Source organism: Gobio gobio (assembly GCF_949357685.1).
Source record: "Gobio gobio genome assembly, chromosome: 20".
Taxonomy (NCBI): Eukaryota; Metazoa; Chordata; class Actinopteri; order Cypriniformes; family Gobionidae; genus Gobio; species Gobio gobio.
In genome coordinates, this window is record NC_137113.1 from 935223 (window position 1) to 958660 (window position 23438).

A 23438-nucleotide genomic window follows, 5' to 3' on the forward strand; every position below is an offset into this window, starting at 1 on the left:
CTGGTTTTAGAGGCATTGTAAACCACCTTAGGCTGGTTTATGCTGAAGTGTAGACTTTGATCTGAGCTGGTTTTGCACATGCACACTTTAAAACCCCCTGGAAGACATCCGTCAGGACTCCACCATCATCCATCACTCAAGGCTTCACACAACCCACTGAATGAAGCCCTGGATCCAGCTCAAACCACTTTAGACCGGAAACTGGTTTGGGCCTGATTTCCAGCTCACTAAAGCTGGTCAGAGCTGGTTTAAACAGATCTCCCAGTCTGAGAAAAGCCCTAAAACCATTAGACTTGACCAGCTAAAACCAGCAGACCAAAAAGTTCACCCAAAAATGAAAATTAGCCCATTATTTACTCTCCCTCATCCGAGGTGTGTATGACATTCTTCTTTCAGACGAATAAAATCTGAGTTATATTACAAAAGTCCAGGCTAATCCAAGCATTAGAATAGCAGTAATAGTTGCTCTGTTTTTGAAGTCCATAAAAAGTGCATCTGCCCATCATATAACTGCTCCAGCGGCTCTGGGGTGTTAATAAAGGCCTTCTGAAGCGAATCAATGCATTTTTGTAAGAAAAATATTCATATTTAAAACTTTATAAAGTAAACTTTCAGCTGACCGCCTTCCCTGTTCAATTTATGGAGAAAGTGTGTAAAGTTCCCCTGCGGATGGAAAGACTAACCCTCAGGTCCGCTCGTCATGACGTCACACACACATCTTGAGTTTCACTTTCAACATTCAACACTTTTCCACAGAAGGCGGTCGGTCGAAAGTTTACTTGATAGTTAAGTTTTAAATATGGATATTTTTCTTCCACAAACGCGTCGATTCGATTCAGAAGGCCTTTATTAACACCCCAGAGCCGCTGGAGCAGTTATATGACGGACAGATGCACTTTTATGGACTTCAAAAACAGAGCAACTATAAATCAAATTATAATGCTTGGATTAGCCTGGACTTTTGTAATATAACTCAGATTTTATTCGTCTGAAAGAAGAATGTCACACACACCTCGGATGACTTGAGGGAGAGTAAATATTTATGCATTGCATTTTACATTTACATTGTAAATGATGGGCTAATTTTCATTTTTGGGTGAACTATCCCTTTAAGGCTGTTGATTATTACTCTTCATCCGTGTTAGGTCATTGATGAAGTGCATTAATTTTAATACAGTATTAGTAAATGTTATATCACATCATCTGATGTATGTATTAGAGCAGATTTCTATCATGGAGCTTCACCCACTGAGCACACATTGACCTTGTGTTTGGACACGTGTGTGAGACGTTTTTCAAGTATCCTTTAGGCACCGGTACCGTTTTAAAAGTATCGTTTAGGCACCGGTACCGTTTTAAAAGTATTGTTTAGGCACCGGTACCGTTTTAAAAGTATCGTTTAGGCACCGGTACCATTTTAAAAGTATTGTTTAGGCACCGGTACCGTTTTAAAAGTATTGTTTAGGCACCGGTACCATTTTAAAAGTATTGTTTAGGCACCGGTACCGTTTTAAAAGTATCGTTTAGGCACCGGTACCGTTTTAAAAGTATTGTTTAGGCACCGGTACCGTTTTAAAAGTATCGTTTAGGCACCGGTACCATTTTAAAAGTATTGTTTAGGCACCGGTACCGTTTTAAAAGTATTGTTTAGGCACCGGTACCATTTTAAAAGTATTGTTTAGGCACCGGTACCGTTTTAAAAGTATCGTTTAGGCACCGGTACCGTTTTAAAAGTATTGTTTAGGCACCGGTACCGTTTTAAAAGTATCGTTTAGGCACCGGTACCGTTTTAAAAGTATCGTTTAGGCACCGGTACTGGTTTAAAAGTATCGGTTTGGCACCGGTACGTTTTAAAAGTATCGTTTAGGCACCGGTACCGTTTTAAAAGTATCGGTTTAGGCACCGGTACTGTTTTAAAAGTATCGTTTAGGCACCGGTACTGTTTTAAAAGTATCGGTTTAGGCACCGGTACTGTTTTAAAAGTATCGGTTTAGGCACCGGTACTGTTTTAAAAGTATAATTTAGGCACCGGCACCGTTTTAAAAGTATCGTTTAGGCACCGGCACCGTTTTAAAAGTATCGTTTAGGCACCGGCACCGTTTTAAAAGTATAATTTAGGCACCGGCACCGTTTTAAAAGTATCGTTTAGGCACCGGTACCGCTTTAAAAGTATCGTTTAGGCACCGGTACCATTTTAAAAGTATCGTTTAGGCACCGGTACCGTTTTAAAAGTATCGGTTTGGCACCGGTACCATTTTAAAAGTATCGTTTAGGCACCGGTACCGTTTTAAAAGTATCATTTAGGCACCGGTACCGTTTTAAAAGTATCATTTAGGCACCGGTACCGTTTTAAAAGTATCGTTTAGGCACCGGTACCGTTTTAAAAGTATCGTTTAGGCACCGGTACCGTTTTAAAAGTATCGTTTAGGCACCGGTACCGTTTTAAAAGTATCAGTTAGGCACCGGTACTGTTTTAAAAGTATCGGTTTAGGCACCGGTACTGTTTTAAAAGTATCGTTTAGGCACCGGTACTGTTTTAAAAGTATCGGTTTAGGCACCGGTACCGTTTTAAAAGTATCGGTTTGGCACCGGTATCGGAAAAAACTCAAACGATACCCAACCCTAGTTAGAGCAGATTTCGAACATGGAGCTTCACCCACTGAGCACACCTTGTGTTTGGACACGTGTGTGAGCCGCTCTTCCCGTCTGTCTGCAGGAGAAGGAGATGGAGAAGCAGAAGCTGCTGTATCAGCAGGCCCGCCTCCACGACCGCGGCGCCGCAGAGATGGTGCTGCAGACCATCAGCGCCAGCAAAGGTCAGACACCCACACACACTCCTCAGAAACCCTGAGTGTGATGGCCCCGGGCCCATGGGAATGTGTTTGTGTGCAGGAGAGATGGGGCCGATGGTGGCCTCCACGCTCAAGCTGGGAATCGCCATCCTCAACGGAGGAAACTCCACAGTTCAGCAGGTGAGGGCTAATAAAGGATTTTGTCTGTTGTTGTGTCTTGCGGTTGGTCGGTGTGGTATTAGTCCCGCCCCTCCTCCACTGTGATTGGACGGCTGGGTGATGAGCGCTGCGTCTCAACTCTCGACATCTGGAAATAAACGAGTGAAGCAGACGCTCGACTCTGCACTGCAAACAACGCACTAACAAGCTAAATAATGTTGTTTTCTGTTTGATTAACTCACTGAAAGGGATAGTTCACCCCAAAATTACATTTCTGTCATCATTTACTCACCCTCAAGTTGTTCCAAACCTGTAACCAAGCAGATAGAGCAACCATTGACTACCATATTAGGGAAAAAATACTATGCTAGTCAATGGTTGCTCTATCTACTTTGTTACAAACATTCTTCAAAATATCTTCTTTTGTGTTCAGCAGAACAAAGAAACTCTTACAGGTTTGGAACAACTTGAGGGTGAGTAAATGATGACAGAATTTTCATTTTTGGGTGAACTATCCCTTTAACTTTGATTTATTTTTGACAATAGACAATAATTTTTACTTGTCTAGTAAATGCTTCTTGATTTTAGAATAGTTAGACATTTCGACTGAAAAGAGACAAAAAATCGAAAGAAAAGCATGTTTTCCAGTGTGGCGTTTTAAACACACTTCGGTTATTGTAGTTGTGAAGTAATCAATTTAAACCCTTTGCAAACAATATTATATTTTAAAATATGCACATATTCACTCTTATTCATATTTACACCGACCAGGCATAACATTATGACCGGTGAAGTGAGTAACACTGATGATCTGTTAGTGGGTGGGATATATTAGGCAGCAAGTGAACATGTTGTCCTCAGAGTTGATGTGTTAGAAGCAGGAAAAATGGGCAAGAGTGAGGATTTGAGTGAGTTTGACAAGGGCCAGATTGCGACGGCTCTTTGCGATGATTCTTTGTCTGGCTCCATTGGCAGATATTTGCTCTTGTTTGAAGCACAAACTCATTTTGAATCAAGATTATCATCAGTCATTCTGCTTCTCCAGTAAATGCCTCTTGAATGTTTAGATATTTGTGCTGGATAGACAGAAACACTGAAGAAGAATTTTTTTTTTTTTGCAGTGCATCTGCTACCATGGATTGTTTCAGTTTAGTTAATTTGCATGATATAACATTAATGCAATAAAAGAGTGCTGAGGCTTAAAAAGACATGCAACTTGATATAATCCCGTTGTTTTTACAGCTGCGGTTTGGTCACTAAACTGCAGTTCATCGAGTGGCCACTAGAAGGGAGTCTAATCTGTGTCTCTCATGTTAAAAGGCCCAACTCTACAGCAGAAGAACACATGTTTACAGTCTGAGGCAAACTGTGCTTTTGGTCTATACGGCTAATGTTGCCCTTCATGACGACTGTGAGGGTTAAACTCATCCGTTTAAATTATATTAAAGCTGCACTATGTAACATTTTTTCATTGAAATATCCAAACACCACTAGGCCAGTGTTATATATTACTTACAATATCCCAAATGTTTCCAACTGTTTGTAAATGGTGAGATGCTCTTTAACCCGAGGATCTGAGGTGTACAGCAAACAAGCTCAACAACACAGAAGCAGAAGTTTTTATAAGCTGTTGACCCAAAAAACGAGCGTTTAACGACACAAAAGTGGATTCAGGCAATCGAGACAGAGCGAAACATGTTATATGACACTGAGAACTACACACACTGGAGGAGAACGTCATCAGAGACAGGAAATATCATATATACAACTGACATTTGGAGATTTGACTTGATTTGACAGTGTTTACTGAGTGTCAGGATCCCAAAATGTACCCATTCTTCCAGCTGAAGCTTCACGACTTATTAGTCTCCACTTTCGTCTCCTTAAAGGCTGGCTTTTACGGTTGGGTATCTTATAAAAATGTAGTTCTGTGTTGTTGAGCTTGTATATCCTGTCACACATCCTGTTCTGTTTTTAGTTTTAAAGTCAGAAATGACAAGGAGGCGATTCACACAATACAAAGTCAATGGAGAGGGTTGGACTGTCTCTATGGTCGAGCTAGGTGGGCGTGGTTTCAGCATCCAGGCCCCTCAGCTCCGCCCATGTTCCGCCTCTTTGCCCATTTTTAGTTATCCAGGAGTGACGCGCTGCCAAAATGGCCGACTTTAGGCTTCAGAAATGCTCTTTAGAAATCTCTGAGTGACGTCACGGACGCTACATCCATATTTTTTTACAGTCTATTGTGTTTGACGTGTTCGATCTGCTTTTTGTTGTGCAGAAAATGCTGGACTACCTGAAAGACAAACGGGACGTTGGGTTTTTCCAGGGTCTGGCGGGACTCATGCAGTCGTGCAGGTACTGATATAATAACGACTATAGCGCTTTACACAACACGACCGCTTCACTAGCCGCGTTTCCATTACCCTTCAAATTGCGCAAATTGAAATTGCGAATTGAAAATACGCCCAATGGAAACGCGTCAATTTCGCAAAAACTCCCATATATCGCAAAAAAGTTTTTAACGCTCGCATGAGGTGGTTTTTCAGGCAATTCGAAAAAGGAAATTTTCGCAAAACTGCAATGGAAACAGTTTTTCCGCATTTACAGGTCATCTGGTCCGGTCACGCATTGCTCTCACATAGGGCCTACATATAATTTTTTTCCACTCAAGTATGTCTAATAACGAGATCTTATGTCGTTATATTTTCTCCTAATAAGGAAAGTGGCATAACTTTATAATGACGGACCCTGGTGCAACCACAAATATCATAACTATCTATAGGTCTACTGTAATTAAGACATATATTCAAGAAATGTATTAAAACAGAAATATAGTTTCAGCCTTGCTCAAAGACTGAGGAAACAGGCCAGTTACGCACGTCAATGATTCCCGACGATCTTGGTTTGCTTCTTATTTATTAAATATACAGCCAAATAGTTGATTAAACATTGATCAAAATTAAAAAACAATTTATACAAAACGAAATTAATTTTAAAGAAAGAACTTTCTAGAAAACACAATTCACAAAATGTCTCCAGACATCTGATTATGTGCTTTACTCATGCTGCTCACTTTTCATAATCAACATATGAAATTAAAAGATTATAATATTTAGACATAGCCTAACTATATGAAACTAAATAGGCTATACGTTTTCTTTAACCCTCTGTCCAACGAAGTCGTCTGTGCCTTTTGATGGATTTTTTCCTTATTCCATTTCCAGCGGAAACTCACAATACTCCGTCATTTTTAGCCATACAGATAGGCTAAGTGCAAGACATAATTATAAACAGTAAACTGTCTACTTTTATTTGTGTACACTCACAAGCAAAGCCTGTGGACTCAGGGAACAGATTATTTTGCACTCCACTCCAAACGCTGTCTTCATTTCAAAAATATATTTTGTTTATTAAACGCAAAGTTTTTCATTTCAAAAGCATTTCTAAATTCAGTTTATATTTCCAACAAACGAAATTCCAAGCCAAAATAACGAAGTGGTAAAAAAAACCTTTGAGTTACCACCATGAAGATTCAAACTTTTCGCCCGTCTCTGTATGTGGCAATGCGTCACAATAACCTGCATACGTAAAAGTCGATAATTCTTTACAGATGATGATATGTTTGGACAGAAGACGAGTTCTTTATTAAACTCATAAAAAACAACAGAATATAAAATACCACAATTTATCTAACACCTCATATGTGCCGCTCAAGTATAAGGTGCTTTCCTGGCCATCGGTGCTATAACACACACGTCTCTTTCCATTAAAATAACGGCGTGCGGTGGCTGGGATATAGGCTACATAAACCTAACAACATACGTAGCATAATTTTTGGAATGATTTATCACAAGAGGAAAAAAATTGTTTTAGTCGCATAACATCAGTTAATGGAAACGCTGTCATTTCGCAATATTTTTTTATCGACTTTTAGAAAATATCGCGAAAGTTTTGCGCAAATCTGTAATGGAAACGCGGCTACTCCTGCAAACACACTCAAACTCCACAGAACACATGATCCAGCTCAGTTGAGTTGAGTGCTAAATTCATCAGTGCTGGCTGTTTGTGCTCCAGTGTTCTGGATCTGAACGCGTTTGAGCGGCAGAATAAAGCCGAAGGTCTGGGGATGGTGACGGAGGAAGGCTCAGGTATGATTTACATCAACACTAATCCATAACTATGATGATAGCGTGATCTGTGTCATGTGATATAACGGGGAATTTATCCAGGCATGAACTCGTCATGTTCATTCCACTTGGTTTATCGTGCCATTTCTGTGTTAGTTTAGTCGAGTTATCGATTTTAAAAGACACTGCAAAAAATGCTTTTCTTACTTAGTATTTTTGTCTTGTTTTCAGTCCAAATATCTAAACAATCTTACATTAAGAAGCATTTACTACACTCAAAAAAATATTTTGGTCTAAGTATAAGTTTTATGTATTTGAATTACATTACAATTTCCCATCCATTTGGACTACATAGTTTTAACATAAACAAACAAATAAACTTAATGTGATTCATATTTGTCAGTCAAACGTAAATGAAATAGGTAAGTTTTATGTAATGGTACACAGATGCCCATGATAAATTAACACAGCCTAGTGCACACTACTGAGATAAAGTACCATTGAAGCAGTGTTCAAGTTAATGAGATAATTGAGTGATGATTGAGAATTAATGATGAACACCTGATGATAATGAGCAGAATCACTGACGGAAAGAGAAACACAAGAACTACAACTGACTTCAGCCACAGCCTTAGATGAAATCAACTGAAGATAAAAGAAGACATTAAATCTCTGAAGATATCAGTAGATGAGGATTAAACAGCTTCACAAACAGCATTACCAACTTCACGCATTACTAACCAGACTGACTTTATTTCTGTAATTTTCTGTTTATAGTTTTGTTTGAAGTCACCATGCTGGTGATCAGTGTCTGCTTTAGTTGGGCTCTTAACTCTTTAACTTTTTTCTCTAGCTCCTTTAACTGTGTGTTTATAAAGCACATTTGTTATGGCAAGGGAATCCAAGAGAATATCTGGTAATGTTGGCTATTTATATATTGTTAATATTTTTTTGAGTGTAGACAAGCAGATGTTTTTGTCTTGTTTTGGGGGAAAATAACTCAAAATGAAGGGAGTTTTTGCTTAAAATAAGCTAAATAATCTGCCAATGGGGTAAACAAAATAATCTTGTTTTCTGTTTGAATTAAGATTATTTTCCTTACCGCATTGGCAGATTATTTTGAGTTATTTTCCACCAAAACAAGACAAAATGTTTTGCTTGTCTAGTAAATGCTTCTTAATGTAATATTTTTTATATATTCAGACTGAAAACAAGACAAAAATACTAAGTAAGAAAAGCTTTTTTTGCAGTGTTCTACTTCTGTGTTGAGCGCACGTATCCCAGAATCCATCTCTGTCAGACGGAGTTATTTTCTCCTTTGTGTTTGTGTGCGAGTGTATGATGGCGATGAGTGGTCAGACTCTAACATGTGCTGATGTCTGTCCTTCATCAGTGGCCAGAAAACCTCATTTCATTTGAGTCTCAAAGATGAAGCATGAGTTTATATTCCTTGAGTTCTTCTCCAGGTTTCTTTATGTTTGCTGTGTTATTAACATGACTTTTAAAGGGATAGTTCACCCAAACGTGATCGCTCTGTCATTGACTCTAAACCGGCGAGAGCTTCTTTCTTCAGTGGAACACAAACCATCTTTATATGTGGTCCAGGACAAGTGGATCTTTTGAAGGGGCAAGAGAAAGAGAACTTCACCTGCTCGACCGGACAAGTGTCCTGATTAACACATCAATAACTAAAAGACCTGAGAGTGATTCTTGCCTATAATTAGCCATAATGTCAAACAAATGAAAGAATGAAGTGATTCTGATAACACACATTTATTAAAACACAGAAGAACAACAAATCAAGAACAAGAAAACGGGATCAACACTCAGACCGAACGCACAATTCACTTTCTGTTGAGCAAAGCATAGGCTACAACATAAATGATGTTATTGAAATATTGTAAGGTTGTGTGAACTACACGAAAGAACGTTTAAAGAACAAGTGCAAGATCAAAACTGATCAGCTCCGTGATGGATTGTGAGTGTGTGTAACCTATCAGAAAGCCAGTCATTAGTTGGGTGAGTAAAATAGCAAAATTATAATTTTTAAGTAGAAAATAATATTTATGTAAAGAGATATAATAAAATATAGAAACGCTTTTTAGTTCTTCAAGCCTTCTCGAATATTTTCATAATAATAAAGTGCTGATTGACATAAACTTTATCACTATAATACTATAAAATAATGCATTGTCTGCCTCATTCTGTGATAAGAAGCCACATCAGCTCACACACACTCGACCGACGATATGGAGTGAGTTAAAAAGGTCCTATGGCATGGATTTTTTATTTTATTTTATAATGTATTCTGAGGTGTACTTATATTGTTAGTATGATTTTTACATCATAAAATGTCATAATTTAGAAATAAAAGGCATTTATTCTATACTGCTGTTTGCCCTCTGACTGAATGCCCTGTTTTAAGGGGCGTGTCTGCTGTGAGACTTCAGTGGATACGCCCACTGTTGTGATTGGCTGACATCTTTGCATTTGAAATGAGTATTAGATTTCGTAGCGGAGGGGGCGTGGTTTAATGAGGTCTACGAGGCACGAGCTGCTGCCAGAGAGACGGATGGACCTGAGTTCACTTCTCATCAGTTCTCTCAGCACGTCTCAGTTCAGTGAACTGTTGTAGTTACAGCATATACTTCAGGTTATTAGTTTATTTCTAGTCGGAGAGACTGTCACTCATGTCAGAAAGTTAGTAACTTTAGTAAATGACGGATCAGCGCTGACTCGAGACGCAAACCGTTTAGAACGATTCAGTCCGATTTGGTGAACTGGTTCGACCGGTTTACTAAAACGAACCGGTTCACTAAAAAGAGCCGGTTCAAAAGAATGATTCGTTCGCGAACCGGACATCAATGGACCAGAGACGGAGCGATTGCTAACAGAGTGATATTGTGCTGAGTAGTGAGAGCTGTGCTGTCAGCGCTATGAGTTTATTGTGTTTGTATCTGAGAGTTCTGAATAAACACGAGTTCCAGTCACGCCGAGTCCGTCTTCATCATTATTACCAACTCTGTAACTCATGTAATGAACCATTACAGCTGTGGAGATGAACGAGTTATGAGTAAGTGTTGATTATAGCATTATTTTTTAGATGTTTTCCTATCATATGAAAAGCGTCAGTGCATTGAGTCCACAGCGCAAACAAAGACACAACAGCAGTAATCGAATGTAATCAGTTTATGGTGGGGAAAGCTGGCTAGCCTAGCCCGGATACCCTCACGCTTACCCCCCTTCTGCTTAATCTCTGGCCGCGTTTGGTGCCTCCGCTGTGGGCCAGATGCAGTACTGGGGGTCGGGGATGATGAAGGCCGAGCTTCGGCATGTGTGAGGTTTATCTCTAAAGATGTGGCTCTGCTGATGTTGAGCAGAAACTCACGACTGTTTGCACATTTTAGAACAGATAGACGCGACAAGGACGTACAAAAACATTGACTCACAAGATAGAAAAAACGAAAACACCGCTCTGTCGGGAGAGAGAGAAGCCGCAGCATGAATAATAGCGTTCTGTGTGAACTTGAATAATTAGCTACACATCAGAAATCACTGATCACAGATCAGAAGGAACTGAACAAAGACTGTTTTCATTTGTACATCCAAACACTGAGAAACTTTCTCTGCCTTTGAGAAAACTTTAAAAGCTTTACACCCATCAATATTTCTAGCCACTTGGGGACAATATACAGGCGAGGGGAACTCATATTAATGTTGAAAAACCTCATAAAATGAACATTTCATGCCATGGGACCTTTAAACGTTGTCTTTTGTTGGACAGGTTTCTGAACGCTTCGTTTTACTAGTTGGTGAAGATATTTGACGCGTGATGGTTTTTTAAACTCACGTTATAAGCGACTCAAACTCGCAGTGCTTTCAGACGGAGCAGCGTTTATAACTGAGCCGCTCTTCACTCACACACTGCAGTTATATTTCCTTCTTCTCTTTCTTTAATGTGAAATGTTGTTTGAATTTCCCAGATAGAGACGCGTTCTTGCGCTGGCTCTGTTGTTCTCTGTCCACCTCTAGCTCCCGCTGCTCCTCTTCCGACTTTGTTGTGACTGATCAAGCAAACCGCACGTTCTGGGAAATGCATGTCTTAATTTATTTAGAGAGTGAATAAACTTGTGAAACCGAGAAGTATCGTAATGTAATCCATTGATTTCAACAATGTAACTGTATTCTAAATACCAACTATTTAAATTGTAACTGTAACGGAATACAGTTACTCAATATTTGTATTCTGAATACGTAACGCCGGTACATGTATTCCGTTACTCCCCAACACTGTTTATAACATATGATGCAGTGAAGCAACATCACACGACCAAGAGCTCTGAATACATCACGACTGAACATGTGACACTGGCTTCATACGACAGCTCAATAAACAAATCATTCATATTACGTCACTTAAATTTTAGACGCAATACTGAGTGTTTTTGTTCTGTTTCAGCAGCAAAAAGAATTGTTCCAAACAAAGATCACAGCACATCTCACAGTATATCATGACCGAATGATTCAGTGTTTGGAACGAATCAGTCGAGTCAAAGATTCAATGACCCATTCATAAACAACTGAATCATTCCTGAAAGAATCAGTCGAGTCAAAGATTCAAGTCGTAAACAACTGAATCATTCCTGAACGAATCAGTCGAGTCCAAGATTCAAGTCGTTAACAACTGAATCATTCCTGAACGAATCAGTCAGGTAAAAGATTCAAGTCGTAAACTACTGAATCATTCCTGAACGAATCAGTCGAGTCAAATATTCAAGTCGTAAACAACTGAATCATTCCTGAACGAATCAGTCGAGTCAAAGATTCAATGACCCATTCATAAACAACTGAATCATTCCTGAACGAATCAGTCGAGTCAAAGATTCAAGTCGTAAACAACTGAATCATTCCTGAACGAATCAGTCGAGTCAAAGATTCAAGTCGTAAACAACTGAATCATTCCTGAACGAATCAGTCGAGTCAAAGATTCAAGTCGTAAACAACTGAATCATTCCTGAACGAATCAGTCGAGTCAAAGATTCAAGTCGTAAACAACTGAATCATTCCTGAACGAATCAGTCGAGTCAAAGATTCAAGTCGTAAACAACTGAATCATTCCTGAACGAATCAGTCGAGTCAAAGATTCAAGTCGTAAACAACTGAATCATTCCTGAACGAATCAGTCGAGTCAAAGATTCAAGTCGTAAACAACTGAATCATTCCTGAACGAATCAGTCGAGTCAAAGATTCAAGTCGTAAACAACTGAATCATTCCTGAACGAATCAGTCGAGTCAAAGATTCAAGTCGTAAACAACTGAATCATTCCTGAACGAATCAGTCGAGTCAAAGATTCAAGTCGTAAACAGCTGAATCATTCCTGAACGAATAAGTCGAGTCAAAGATTCAAGTCGTAAACAACTGAATCATTCCTGAACGAATCAGTCGAGTCAAAGATTCAAGTCGTAAACAACTGAATCATTCCTGAACAAATCAGTCGAGTCAAAGATTCAAGTCTTAAACAACTGAATTATTCCTGAACGAATAAGTAGAGTCAAAGATTCAAGTCGTAAACAACTGAATCATTCCTGAACGAATCAGCCATTTGAATGAATCGACTCAATGACTCACTCATTCAGACGGTCACCTGCCGCCACCTACTGGTGTCATTCTTTCCTACATTTATAATTGGTCAATTCAACAACAACAAAATCTGCCTGACAACAGCCGCTCATCATCATCGAGTCACATGATCACGTGAAGAAACTGCAGAGGATCATGGGAATGGTGTTCATGTTCCACTGATTAAAGAAGGTCGCTCGGACGGGCGCTTCAGTTCGTCTGCACTAGTCCTTTAACCTGCAAGTGTTTCTCTGATTCTTCATTTCTCTCTGAATTTTGTCTTTTTTTGTCATTCTTCCCTCTCTAAACAGTTCTGCACTTTATTCACTCAGGTTTGGACTCAATCAGCCTCATCTCTGCTCCAGTCAGACACGCGTTCATCAAAGCTGCCCGGACTCTGATTGGCCCGTGTGCAGCTGTGTTCTGATTGGCTGTGAACCGTGTGATTGGTCAGAATGGTGCTGATTGAATCCAAAGCCAACAACGACTGACCTTGTGACCTGTATGACCTCTCACTTTTTTCTTTCCTTTTTTCCTTCTTCTTTTGTTGGGTTAACGTCCCGTCTTCCCCCTCTCAGTCATCACTCATGAGCGTGGTAATTATGCCTTCTGCCGTTTCGCTGTGGTTTCGCTGTGTGTGACCCTGAGCCCAACACCTTCCCTCTGCCCCGCCCCCGCCAGAGCTCTAGCCAATCACGCGCTGGCTTTGAGCTGGGACTCCGACTCGCGAGCGATAGACGTGTAAAGCTCATATTCGAGGTGTTTCTTCAACTATGGGCACGTCATCACTCGTTCTCTGCTGGAAATTACATTTTAAATATTGTCCGAATAAAATGAGCGCTAATTTAGCTAGTAGCTAGCATTTCATATAGCCTTTAATAACATTAAATAATAACACTATTCACATCTTTGGACAGAATTAAAGCTTGATTAGAAATCGAATCTGTTTAGATTATTATTATTTTATAGGAATATTTATTTTGTTTTACAGTAATATGTTTTTTTTTCAATTTTTTAGATAGATATGTTATATTTGTATTATGGATTTTTTATTATTTTTGCATATTTCGTTTTATTATTTTTTTAGAGTAATACGTTTTATTTTTTATTTGTTAGATATGTTATATTTTTTATTACATTTAGAGGATTATTTTTTATTATTTTAGAGCATTATTTTTATTGAGGACTTTATTTTTATAGTGATAATTTTTATTATTTTTGCAGAATTTTGTTTTATTATTTTAGAGGAATAATTCTTATAATTTAGGGTAATATTTGTATGATATGATGACAGTCTGAGATAGGAGTTAATAAAGGCATTTGAAGTGTAGTAAAAAAAATGAAGTGTTCGTGTCAGTAGTTGCAGAAACACCTGTAGACTGTCACAGCCTATCAAACGCAGCCGTGTAGCCTGTAGCTCCTCCCCTTCCGGTCTCTGTGAGTGGATCTATAGCCTGTAGCTCCTCCCCTTCCGGTCTCTGTGAGTGGATCTATAGCCTGTAGCTCCTCCCCTTCGGTCACGTGCTTCTCTGTGAATGGATCTGTAGCCTGTAGCTCCTCCCCTTCCGGTCTCTGTGAGTGGATCTGTAGCCTGTAGCTCCTCCCCTTCCGGTCTCTGTGAGTGGATCTGTAGCCTGTAGCTCCTCCCCTTCCGGTCACCGTGCGTCTCTGTGAGTGGATCAGTAGCCTGTAGCTCCTCCCCTTCTGGTCACCGTGCATCTCTGTGAGTGGATCTGTAGCCTGTAGCTCCTCCCCTTCCGGTCACCGTGCGTCTCTGTGAGTGGATCAGTAGCCTGTAGCTCCTCCCCTTCCGGTCTCTGTGAGTGGATCTGTAGCCTGTAGCTCCTCCCCTTCCGGTCTCTGTGAGTGGATCTGTAGCCTGTAGCTCCTCCCCTTCTGGTCACCGTGCATCTCTGTGAGTGGATCAGTAGCCTGTAGCTCCTCCCCTTCTGGTCACCGTGCATCTCTGTGAGTGGATCTGTAGCCTGTAGCTCCTCCCCTTCTGGTCACCGTGCATCTCTGTGGGTGGATCTGTAGCCTGTAGCTCCTCCCCTTCCGGTCACCGTGCGTCTCTGTGAGTGGATCAGTAGCCTGTAGCTCCTCCCCTTCCGGTCACCGTGCATCTCTGTGGGTGGATCTGTAGCCTGTAGCTCCTCCCCTTCCGGTCACCGTGCGTCTCTGTGGGTGGATCTGTAGCCTGTAGCTCCTCCCCTTCCGGTCTCTGTGAGTGGATCTGTAGCCTGTAGCTCCTCCCCTTCCGGTCACCGTGCGTCTCTGTGGGTGGATCTGTAGCCTGTAGCTCCTCCCCTTCCGGTCACCGTGCGTCTCTGTGGGTGGATCTGTAGCCTGTAGCTCCTCCCCTTCCGGTCACCGTGCGTCTCTGTGAGTGGATCTGTAGCCTGTAGCTCCTCCCCTTCCGGTCACCGTGCGTCTCTGTGGGTGGATCTGTAGCCTGTAGCTCCTCCCCTTCCGGTCACCGTGCATCTCTGTGAGTGGATCTGTAGCTCCTCCCCTTCCGGTCACCGTGCGTCTCTGTGGGTGGATCTGTAGCCTGTAGCTCCTCCCCTTCCGGTCACCGTGCGTCTCTGTGGGTGGATCTGTAGCCTGTAGCTCCTCCCCTTCCGGTCACCGTGCGTCTCTGTGGGTGGATCTGTAGCCTGTAGCTCCTCCCCTTCGGTCACCGTGCGTCTCTGTGGGTGGATCTGTAGCCTGTAGCTCCTCCCCTTCGGTCAAGTGCGTCTCTGTGAGTGGATCTGTAGCCTGTAGCTCCTCCCCTTCGGTCACCGTGCGTCTCTGTGGGCGGATCTGTAGCCTGTAGCTCCTCCCCTTCGGTCACCGTGCGTCTCTGTGGGCGGATCTGTAGCCTGTAGCTCCTCCCCTTCGGTCACGTGCGTCTCTGTGGGCGGATCTGTAGCCTGTAGCTCCTCCCCTTCGGTCACGTGCGTCTCTGTGGGCGGATCTGTAGCCTGTAGCTCCTCCCCTTCGGTCACCGTGCGTCTCTGTGGGCGGATCTGTAGCCTGTAGCTCCTCCCCTTATGGTCAGCGGCTGGGGGTTTGGTTATGAGCGTGTGTCTCCGTGGTTTGTTGTGGTGGAGCTGCTCTGAGAGGATGATGATGATGATGATGATGATGATGATGATGCCCCAGTCTCCTCTTCCTCTTCCTCCCTGATGGGTCTGAGCTGTCGAGTTGTGTTGTGTGCTGTCGTTCCAGTCGTTTCCTTCACTCTTCTTCTTTTTGTTTCTGGTCAGGCTGTCTCTGTTGATTGTTTCTGTGGAGATCAGTGTCGTGTTTCTATCGTATCATTCATCTGCATTTCTGTTCAGTTTGACGTCTGATGGACCAGAGGAAGTGTAACCAAACCACAGATATGGTTGTAGTAGATGTCCTTCTGTCTCTGTGCATGCGGCGCTCAGCTGAAAGTGCGCTTGTCCTCCGCTCTGCATAGACAGCTACTCTGATTGGACTGTTCTCAGTAATAATTATATAGATTATGAACACCCTGCTGTCAATGTACGGAACAGAATCCCTCAGATGAGCTGAAGCACTTTCAGGTTGGCGTGTGAGAACAGTGTGTCTGTGTGTGTGTGTTTCTGGAGGTTTTCTCATAGTGAGGCTGATGTTTAGAGCACAGATACTGTGACCTCATGTCCTGCTCTGTGTCTGCAGACGTCTCGCCCTGGGTCAGGTGACCCCGTCAGATCTCTCACGGGTACCAGCTCTGCCGTATATGACTGATGATGATCTCAGCATATTTACAGATATACTCCCCAATATAAACATAATATTCCTTTACTGAAATCCTCATCGTAATAATGCAAACTTCACCAAATATGAGACCGGCTCCGATGCTGCCGTACGACTGTAGGGATCTGACCTGTGACCTCTGACCGCAGACGTCTGAGGACCCGAGCTCATTTACAGTGTGTGTGTGTGTGTGTGTGTGTCCTGCGGCTCTAACGTCTGACTCTGCTGCCGCGCAGGTGAGAAGGTCATGCAAGACGACGAGTTCACCTGCGACCTCTTCCGCTTCCTCCAGCTGCTCTGTGAGGGACACAACTCAGGTGCGTCTCACCTGTCACTCCACATCCGTACTGCGTGTGTGTGTGTGTGTGTGTGTGTGTGTGTGCTTCAAATCAGGGGCCCACAAAACATGATCATCCTCATGCATCCTCCAATTTAAAGGGCAACTCTATATTTATTAAGACCAAATTAAAGTGTTATTACAGTGTAAAATTAATATTATAAATGTGTGTATAATATTATTCGGAAAATATTTAGTTTCTATTATGTTACATCTTTGCATTTTTCTTCTTCTAACCATAGTGTTGTACTGTTAGAGGTATTATTATTTAAAATAAAATTTTATTTATTTATTTGAATAATTTTAGTCATTATTTTTTATTTTAATCAAATTTATTTTTATCATTTTTTATTTTTTTTATTTTAATTGTATTTATGTATTTATTTTAATCAATTGATTCATTTTAGTTACATTTATTAATTTATTATTTATTTAAAAAAAAAAATTGCCACATTTATTTATTTTAATCACGTTTAATTTGTTTAATTTTAATTTAAAAAAATTATTTACATTAAATTGTATTTTTTATTTATCATTAATTTATTCATTTTAATCAAAGGTATTCATTTATTTAATACATTTTTCATTTTAATCAAATTTATTTTAGTTTAATCTATTTTTTTTTGTACAGTTTTTGCATTTTTTTCCAGACCCCTAGCCCTCAGTTTGAAAACTGCTGTATCAAAAGTGAAAATTTTCACTAAAGAGTCAAAAAAATTATTATGAAAAATGTAGCGAGAGATTTTGTCCATCAGGAATTGATCATGAAAGGCAGACGTTACACACCTGCTAGTGCTCCTAGTAACCACATTTACAGTGATTTGGTGACCTACAGTTATTAATCACGCCCTTCATGTACAGTATGAAGTTGCTTTGCCCAGATAACGCTAATGACAATAATTGTGTGTCCATACATCAGATTTTCAGAACTACCTGCGAACGCAGACGGGTAACAACACAACGGTCAACATCATCATATCTACGGTGGATTATCTGCTGAGAGTCCAGGTGAGCGCTTCCTCCGTGAACACGTCACGCTCTGATAACACACATCTGACACACGTGTGCTCTGCGTGTCCTCAGGAGTCCATCAGTGATTTCTACTGGTACTATTCTGGGAAGGACGTCATCGATGAACAAGGCCAGCGGAACTTCTCCAAAGCAATCAATGTAGCCAAACAAGTCTTCAACACTCTCACAGAGTACATTCAGGTACAGCGATCGCTCCACTGCGCGTCATTCCCACGACGGGGACGCCATCCAGGCATCCCTATAATCCTTAAAACTATTTTTTTATTTTACTTTGGTTTTACCGAACAGAGGAAACAATAGCACGGTATACCAAATACATAAAAGTGAAGCAACTCTAGTTACAGATAAGTATTCCTGATACATAGAATAGAGGAGTTCCAGACAGATCACAGTGATAAGATCAGATGAGTAACAAATATGTAATGACGTATAAGACCCAGTATTATCATATTCCAAAATGATCTAATACAGGCTTCCATATTTTCCTAAATATTTCCAGCTTGTCGTTATTGATAAATCGTAACTTCTCAATATGAATAATGTTCACTAGTTCACTCTGCAGCACATCAAATGTTGGAACAAAATCCAGTTTCCACTTCTGAAGAATCAGTCTTTTTGCAAGAACCATAAATAAAGAAATACCCTGTTTTTCAAATTTACTGAAAGAAGGTACTGAAATCACCCCAAAAAATGGCAATCATCGGATCTGGAGCGATCTCTTTTTTTATACACTTTCGAAAGTAAGTCAAAAATATCAGTCCAGTACTTGTGAAGGTTGCGACATGTCCATAGTGAATGTAGAAGTGTACCCTCTGCAACCTTGCATTTAATACATAGCGGTGATACTTCAGGGTAAATCTTATGCAATTTGGTTTTACACATGTATACCTCGATGTAAGGATTTGAATTGGATTAAGTTGCGTCTAGTATTAATCGAACAATCATGTATACTTTGTAGGCATTCCTCCCATTTTGCATCCTCAATAGCGAAACCTAAATCCTCCTCCCATGTTCTCCTAATTGTAGTTGTGTCGCTATCCAACAGATCAATTAATATATTATAGAAATATGACACCGCTTTGGAGTTACCGTCTTTAAATCTGTTTATTTTCTCGTGCTTTTTAAATTGTTAAAAGTCGGGGAAATACTTTCTGACATAGTCTCTGATTTGCATTTGAATTTGGTAGCTCAAACTTTGATTGGAGCTCTTTAAATGACAGAAATTGCTCATTCATATAAAGTGAGCCAATGCAGCCTATTCCCTTCCAGTTTCCAGAGTGAAAAAAACATATCTTTTAAAGAGCGGGAATGAAGGAGTGATTCTTGCACATAGGGCTATCAAGATATACCTTATGGCCTTTAATATTCTCTATAATCCTTGTGTGGTTTTAGGGCCCTTGCACAGGGAATCAGCAGAGCCTGGCTCACAGTCGCCTGTGGGACGCAGTTGTTGGTTTCCTGCATGTTTTTGCACATATGCAGATGAAGCTGTCTCAGGTAAACATCTACAATGATACTCAACAAACCTTAGTTACCCAGTTTAGTTACTGTGAAACTATTCATGCTGCAGGATTCAAGCCAAATCGAGCTGTTGAAGGAGCTCATGGATCTTCAGAAGGATATGGTTGTGATGCTCTTGTCCATGTTGGAGGGTCAGTTCACTTTGATTGATTGATTGATTAGTAACTTGACTAGTAACGATCAGGAGGACAAATTACCCTAATCATCTTCCCTTTGTTTTAGGAAATGTTGTGAATGGCACCATTGGAAAGCAAATGGTGGACATGTTGGTGGAGTCCTCAAACAACGTGGAGATGATTCTGAAGTTCTTTGACATGTTTCTCAAACTGAAAGATCTGACGTCGTCTGATGCCTTCAAAGAGTACGACCCCGATGGCAAAGGCGTCATCTCCAAGAGGGACTTCCACAAGGCCATGGAGAGCCATAAACATTACACCCAATCCGAGACAGAGTTCCTGCTCTCCTGTGCGGAAACGGATGAGAATGAGCTCTTGGACTACGAGGAGTTCGTCGAGCGCTTCCACGAGCCGGCGAAGGACATCGGCTTCAACGTGGCTGTTCTCCTGACCAATCTCTCGGAGCACATGCCCCATGACTCCCGCCTCCAGACCTTCCTGGAGCTGGCCGAGAGCGTGCTGAACTATTTCCAGCCGTACCTGGGCCGCATCGAGATCATGGGCAGCGCCAAGCGGATCGAGCGCGTGTACTTCGAGATCAGCGAGTCCAGTCGCACCCAGTGGGAGAAGCCGCAGGTCAAGGAGTCCAAGCGGCAGTTCATCTTCGACGTGGTGAACGAAGGTGGTGAGAAGGAGAAAATGGAGCTCTTCGTCAACTTCTGTGAAGACACCATCTTTGAGATGCAGTTGGCGGCCCAGATGTCCGACGCCGCCGAGCGATCGGCTAGCAAAGACGACAGCGAGAGAGAGAAACCCGAGGAGGAGAGCCCCGAGATGGGCTTCTTCTCCGTCACCACCGTGCGAACGGCTCTCTTCGCTCTACGATACAACGTGATGCTCCTAATGAAGGTGCTGTCCATGAAAAGCCTCAAGAAGCAGGTGAAGAAAGCCAAGAAGATGACGGTGAAGGACCTGGTGACCACGCTGGTGTCCTTCTATTGGAGCGTCCTTCTGGGCCTGCTGCACTTCGCCTTCAGCGTCGCTCGAGGCTTCTTCCGGATCACGTACAACAGCTTTCTCGGGGGGAGTCTGGTGGAGGGCGCCAAGACCATGAAGGTGTCGGAGCTCCTGGCCAACATGCCCGACCCGACTCAGGACGAGGTGAGGGGAGAGATGGAAGAGGGCGAGAAGAAACACATCGACAAAACCTCTCCCGAGGAAGACCTGGCCGATCTGACCCTGGCTACAGACGACACTGACGTCCTGTCCGATATATTCGGTTTGGACCTGAAGAGAGAGGGGGGGCAGTATAAACTGATGCCTCACAATCCAAATGCCAGCCTCACGCTCAATACGCCCGTCCCACAGCCACCCACACCCTCGCCCGAACTCCGCAGACGACTACAGGTAACGGTTTTGATGGGGTTAGGGCATACAGTGCACCCGGAAAGTATTCACAGTGCTTCACATTTTTCCACATTTTGTTATGTTACAGTCTTAAAGGGATAGTTCACCCAAAAATGAAAATTAGCCCATAATTTACTCACCCTCAAGTCATCCGAGGTGTGTATGACATTCTTCTTTCAGACGAATAAAATCTGAGTTATATTACAAAAGTCCAGGCTAATCCAAGCATTAGAATTTGATTCATAGTTGCTCTGTTTTTGAAGTCCATAAAAAGTGCATCTGTCCGTCATATAACTGCTCCAGCGGCTCTGGGGTGTTAATAAAGGCCTTCTGAAGCGAATTAATGCGTTTGTGTAAGAAAAATATCCATATTTAAAACTTTAAAAAGTAAACTTTCGACCGACTGCCTTCCTTGTTCAATTTATGGAAAAATTGTTGAAAGTTCCCCAGCCGATCGAAAGACTAACGCTCAGGTCCGCTCGTCATGACGTCACGAACACATCTTGAGTTTCACTTTCAACATTCAACACTTTTCCACGGAAGGCGGTCGTCGAAAGTTTACTTGATAAAGTTATAAATATGAATATTTTTCTTACACAAACGCATTGATTCGCTTCAGAAGGCCTTTATTAACACCCCAGAGCCGCGTGGAGCAGTTATATGATGGACAGATGCACTTTTTATGGACTTCAAAAACAGAGCAACTATGAATCAAATTCTAATGCTTGGATTAGCCTGGACTTTTATAATATAACTCAGATTTTATTCGTCTGAAAGAAGAATGTCATATACACCTCGGATGACTTGAGGGTGAGTAAATTATGGGCTAATTTTCATTTTTGGGTGAACTATCCCTTTAACAACAATAACCCATAAATAAAAGATATTTTATCTTGAAAGAAGTTTGTTTGAAATCTCAATACTCCGTTGAAGCTCCTTTGGCTCAAATCACAGCCTCAGGTCTTTCTGAGTTTGAGGCTAAAGCTTGGCACACTATTTTTGGGCAGTTTCTCCTGTTCTTCTTTGCTTCTCAAGCTCCATCAGGATGGATGGGGAGCATCGGCCATGTTCAGATCTCCAGAGATGTTCAATCGGGTTCAGATCTGGGCTCCGGCCGGGCCACTCAAGGACATTCCCAGAGTCGTCCCGGCCACTCCTGTGTTCTCTTGGCTGAGCTTTGGGTCGTTGTCCTGTTGGAAGATGAACCTTCACCCCAGTCTGAGGTGCAGAGCGCTCTGGAGCAGGTTTTTATCAAGGATTCATCTTTCCCTCGATCTAGTCTAGTCTCCCAGTAACACATCCCACAGCATGAGCTGCCCCCAGCATGATCAGTGTAGGGATGGGATTGGCCAGGGGATGAGCGGTTCTCCTCTCTCCACAGAGAAACGCTGGAGCTCTGTCAGAGAGACCATCGGGTTCCTGACTAAGGCCCTAACGCTCAGTTTGACCGGGCGGCATCTCTAGGAAGAGTCCCGGTGCTCCCAAACTTCTCCATGTATGGATGATGGAGGCCACTGAGCTCATTGGGACCTTCAGAAATGTTTCTGTGCCCTTCCCCAGATCTGAGCCTCCATACAATCCTGTCTCGGAGTCTCCAGACGATTCCTTCATGGCTTGGTTTGTGCTCATGCACTGTTAACTGTGGGACCTTATATAGACAGGTGTGTGCCTTTCCACATCCTGTCCAATCAGCTGAACTGACCACAGGTCGAGTCGAGCTGTAGAAACATCTCAGGGAGGATCAGTGGAAACAGGAGCACCGGAGCTCAATGAGTGTCATGGCAAAGGCTGAGAATACTGATGGGTTTTATATTTGTAATAAATTTGCAAAGATTTCAAACAAACTTCTTTCACATTGTCATTATGGACAATGAATTTAATCCATTTAGGAATAACAAAATGTGGAAAACTATGAATACTTTCCGAATGCTCTGTACATGTGTATATGTTGCAGTTGTGGTGATATAGTCAAGTAACACATGTTCCTGGAACATTCCTGTCCGGAAACACGTCCTAACCCAATCCCTACCCCTAATCTTTACTTATCCCTGAAATCAGAGGGAAATGAAAACCAAAACCAACACCTGAAGTTGTTCCACAACGATGTTGATCCAGGAACATGTACTTGTGTGCAATAACAATCACTGCATGTTGCATGTCCGTATCAATAATGACATGAATCTGTTGGGCTTTTAACTCCTTGGTTGTTGGTTCTGTCAGACAAAGGGCTCTTCGTCCTCAACTGACAACAATGAAGTTGTGGAGGAGACCAAATCAGTGCCTGAGAAAGCCGAGTAAGTCTTGCTGACATGGAAATGTGTTTGTGCCATCATCATATTATTTGCATTCTGAGTTCTGATTTTGTCCCCTTTCTAAGAAGGGAAAATGTAGAGAAAGCACAAAAGAAGAATGAGGAAGCGGTGAAGCGTAAGGTCAGACTGCACTACTCCAGAGCAGATGAGCCTGATCTGCAGGAGTCGGCCTTCTGGAAGAAGATCATCGCTTACCAACGCAAGCTGCTGGTCAGAGCCCCCGAGATCTCGTGTTTGTGTCTCATAATGTCATGCTGACATATGCAGA

The 23438-nt window shown here is 41.8% G+C and overlaps 1 protein-coding gene across 1 annotated transcript in view; it reads left to right on the top strand.

Moving 5' to 3' along the window:
* ryr2a (ryanodine receptor 2a (cardiac)) overlaps positions 1 to 23438 on the top strand; it is a gene marked incomplete at its 3' end in the record, with an annotated part of 227705 nt that overhangs the window by 186362 nt on the left and 17905 nt on the right. Inside the window, exons 80-92 of the mRNA XM_079845576.1 lie at positions 2717 to 2816; positions 2893 to 2972; positions 5230 to 5306; positions 7026 to 7099; positions 13277 to 13294; positions 16682 to 16762; positions 17702 to 17790; positions 17866 to 17994; positions 19207 to 19311; positions 19385 to 19466; positions 19558 to 20858; positions 23079 to 23152; positions 23236 to 23380. Coding sequence (XP_079701702.1) covers positions 2717 to 2816; positions 2893 to 2972; positions 5230 to 5306; positions 7026 to 7099; positions 13277 to 13294; positions 16682 to 16762; positions 17702 to 17790; positions 17866 to 17994; positions 19207 to 19311; positions 19385 to 19466; positions 19558 to 20858; positions 23079 to 23152; positions 23236 to 23380 — 2355 coding nt within the window. The remainder of the gene's footprint in view (positions 1 to 2716; positions 2817 to 2892; positions 2973 to 5229; positions 5307 to 7025; positions 7100 to 13276; positions 13295 to 16681; positions 16763 to 17701; positions 17791 to 17865; positions 17995 to 19206; positions 19312 to 19384; positions 19467 to 19557; positions 20859 to 23078; positions 23153 to 23235; positions 23381 to 23438) is intronic.